The sequence below is a fragment of the Nothoprocta perdicaria genome, unplaced genomic scaffold, assembly GCF_003342845.1.
Source record: "Nothoprocta perdicaria isolate Ctin4 unplaced genomic scaffold, notPer1 scaffold_3, whole genome shotgun sequence".
NCBI classification, from domain to species: domain Eukaryota; kingdom Metazoa; phylum Chordata; class Aves; order Tinamiformes; family Tinamidae; genus Nothoprocta; species Nothoprocta perdicaria.
Window position 1 is genome coordinate 795568 of NW_020455532.1, and position 3119 is coordinate 798686.

Sequence of the window (3119 nt, forward strand, 5' to 3'; positions counted from 1 at the left end):
CCGGGCCGGCGCGGAGGCCCCGGGCTCCTGTTGCTACGGCAACTGCGGAGCGGGCGCGGCGGGAGGCCCCGCGCCGCCATTGGGCGCCGCCGCCGCTGTCTCCGGGCGGCCCCGGTAGCCCCAGCACCGGCGGGGAGCCCCGCGCGGGCCCTGCGCCACGGGGGGACTCGCGGGCCCGGGAAGGCCGGGCCGAGGCCTCCCCGCACCGCGGCCCCCTCCCGGCGGCCGCAGCCCCGCCACGGGCAGTGGAGCAGGGCCTGGCAGCGGCTGCGGGGCCGGTGCTCCGCGCCGGCTCCGGGGCGGATGCTCCGGGTCCCCTCGGTGCTCCCGTGGATGGTTCGCGCGGGGTGCCGCGGCGCTGCGGCGGAGGCCCCGGCAGTTACCGGGGCGTCAAGGCGGCGGCTGCGCGGTTACCGGGGGCTCCGGGGCCGCCGCGCCGCTCTCTCCAGCAACCCCCGTGCGGCGCGCGCCCATTGGCGGAGCCGGCCACCCCCCGCGGGCGGCGGCCAATGGGCGCGCGGGGGCGTGGCCTGCCATTGACAGCGGCGCTGCGCCGCTGGCGGGCGGCGGTGGCGCTATAAGAGCGGGCGGCTCCGCACCGCGCCCCGCAGCCCGCGCGCGCCGCCGGGCCCGGCACCGGCACCGGCACCAGCATCAGGATCAGGATCAGGATCAGGATCAGGATGGTGCAGCGAGCGGCGCGCGCACGGTCCGGTACCGCCACCGGTACCGGGACCGCCGCTGGCACCGCCCGCGAGGCCGCCGCAGAGCCCGCGTGGTGCAAGACGCCGAGCGGGCACATCAAGCGGCCCATGAACGCCTTCATGGTGTGGTCGCAGCACGAGCGCCGCAAGATCATGGCCCAGTGGCCCGACATGCACAACGCYGAGATCTCCAAGCGGCTGGGGCGCCGCTGGCAGCTGCTGCGCGACGCCGACAAGGTGCCRTTCGTGCGCGAGGCCGAGCGCCTTCGCCTCCAGCACATGGCCGACTACCCGCACTACAAGTACCGGCCCCGCAAACGGGGCAAGGGGGGTCCCGCTGCGCCCCGGCCRCGGCCCAAGACGAAGCCCCCGGCGCCGGGACGCAGGGCCAAGGCGAGGGGGGAAGYGGCGGCGCGCGGCGAGCGCCACGAAACCACCGGCCACCCTGCAGCACCGCAGCCTGATGGGCCACCCAGTCCCGCCGGTGTCCCCGCCGTCACGGCGCCCTCGCCTGCATCGCCCGCATCATCCTCATCCTCCTCGGATGAAGAGCTGGAGGAGGAGGAGGAGGAGGAGGAAGCGTCGTCGGGCATCGTGGCGCCGGCGGCGCCCGCCCCCCTGGACTGGTCGGTGTTGGACAAGGAGCTGGAGCCGCGCGGCGGCCCCTCGCACTTCGACTTCCCGGACTATTGCACGCCCGAGGTGACGGAGATGATCGCGGGCGACTGGCTCATGTCCAGCATCTCCGACCTGGTCTTTACGTACTGAGGCCCGTGCTCGGCAGGTAACGACGCTGCTTTCCTTTGGGGGTTGATCTTTTTTTTTTGATTTTTKATTTTTTGTAAATTATTTTTCGGATTTTTGATTTTTTGGATTTTGGATTTTTTAATTTTTCTGCAATCAGGTCTTAGTAAGAAAAAACAAAACAAAACAAAAAAAGCAATCAAAGAAACCCAGGAAAACCAAACCAAACCAGCTGTTTACAGACAGGAATCAGGTATCTGGCCGTGGGAGGCAGCGCAGCGCTCGCCAGCCCCGCGGTTCACACCCACCGCTCCATCGCCATCCGTCATCCGTCCGTCCTCGGGTCCGTCAGTCCGGGGCTCTGCGGGGGGGGGGGTGTCTCATTGTAACGGCCCCCACCGGCAGCCCCTTTCGTTCTGCTCCGGCTGCCGCATCCTTGTTGGCTCCGGACACTCCCCCATCTCCCTCCTCCCCCATTTTATTTCCCTGTGGAGATACTCGCCCCTTTGCGGGGCTTCGCGCGCCCGCCCAACCCGATCCCGTTTTTGCCTCATTTTCCTGGCATTTCCAGCTCCGGTCCCTGCGGAGCCGCCCTGGGGAAGAGGCGCCCGGGGGACGCGCCCCGTTTCGTGGCGGCGGCTCCGTCCCGGCGCTGCCCGCACGTGCTCCGCACGTGGTGCCGCGCTCGCAGCTCCGCTCCGTGCGCCCGTGCGCGGCGGCTCCGGCCGCACTCGGATCCCGCTGCTCCCCCGGGCGCGGCCGCTCCGGCTCCCGGAGCCCCCGTGTGTGTCCGTGTGCAGCGGGGGCTGTGCGTGTGCAGGAGACCCGTGGGCCACCAAGGCTGGACGCCGCGGTGAGGGGCTGGCGGGGGCCSGGTAGCATCCATGGGCATCATCCCTGCATCCCCCACGACGCCCCCGCTTCCCATCTCGGCATCTGCTCGGGAGCAGGATCCCGCCGGCGCCATGTCCACGCGCTCGCTCCCAGGATGCCCGCGGCTGGGGGCCTGCACCGGAGCTCCCTCCGAGTCCCTGCATCCATCGCCGAGAACAAACCATGCCGAAACGCGAACAATAAACCCAAACTTCTCAGGAAGAAGCGGCCCCGGGGGCGCCGGCCGCCGCCCCCCGCTTCCCGCGTCGTGTCGGTGCCGGCTCCGTGCGTGGTGCTGGGGCGAAGCCGCGGGCCGGGGCGGCAGCGCGGCGCCGGGACCGGCACCGGGCAATAAAGTGTGTGGTGGCTCTGCTGCCGCCTCCCGTGCCTGCTGTGTGGCCACYGTGCCCGTGCCGTGTGTGCACGTGTGCATGTGGATGAGTGTGTGCATGCGTGTGCACCGTGTGCCGCTGCACGGGGTCTGCGTGTGCCCCGCTTGTGTGCAGAAGCAGCAGCCGGTGCGGGGGGGCGTGTGTGCACACACGTGTTCTCAGCGTGCACATGCGGTGGGCTGTGTGTGCGCACACATGTGCTCCATGTGCACATGTGGCAGGCTACGTGTGTGCAGACGTGTGCTGAGCACGCACATCTGGTGCACTGTGTGTGCACACATGCTTTGTGCACGCACACCTGGCGGGCTGTGTGCGCACACGTGCTGTGTTCCGTGCACACGCGTGTGCCCTGCAGCCCGCTCGGGCTGGGCCGACCTGCCGGGGCAGCGGGAGCTGCCGGGGGGAG

At 70.5% G+C, this 3119-nt stretch overlaps 1 protein-coding gene across 1 annotated transcript; it reads left to right on the plus strand.

Moving 5' to 3' along the window:
- Positions 1 to 683: 683 nt before the first annotated feature.
- Positions 684 to 1521, plus strand: SOX12 (SRY-box 12). Its single transcript, XM_026041985.1, has one exon. It carries the CDS (start codon positions 684 to 686, stop codon positions 1470 to 1472), a length of 789 nt encoding a protein of 262 aa, XP_025897770.1. The 3' UTR covers positions 1473 to 1521.
- The last annotated feature ends 1598 nt before the right edge of the window (positions 1522 to 3119 follow it).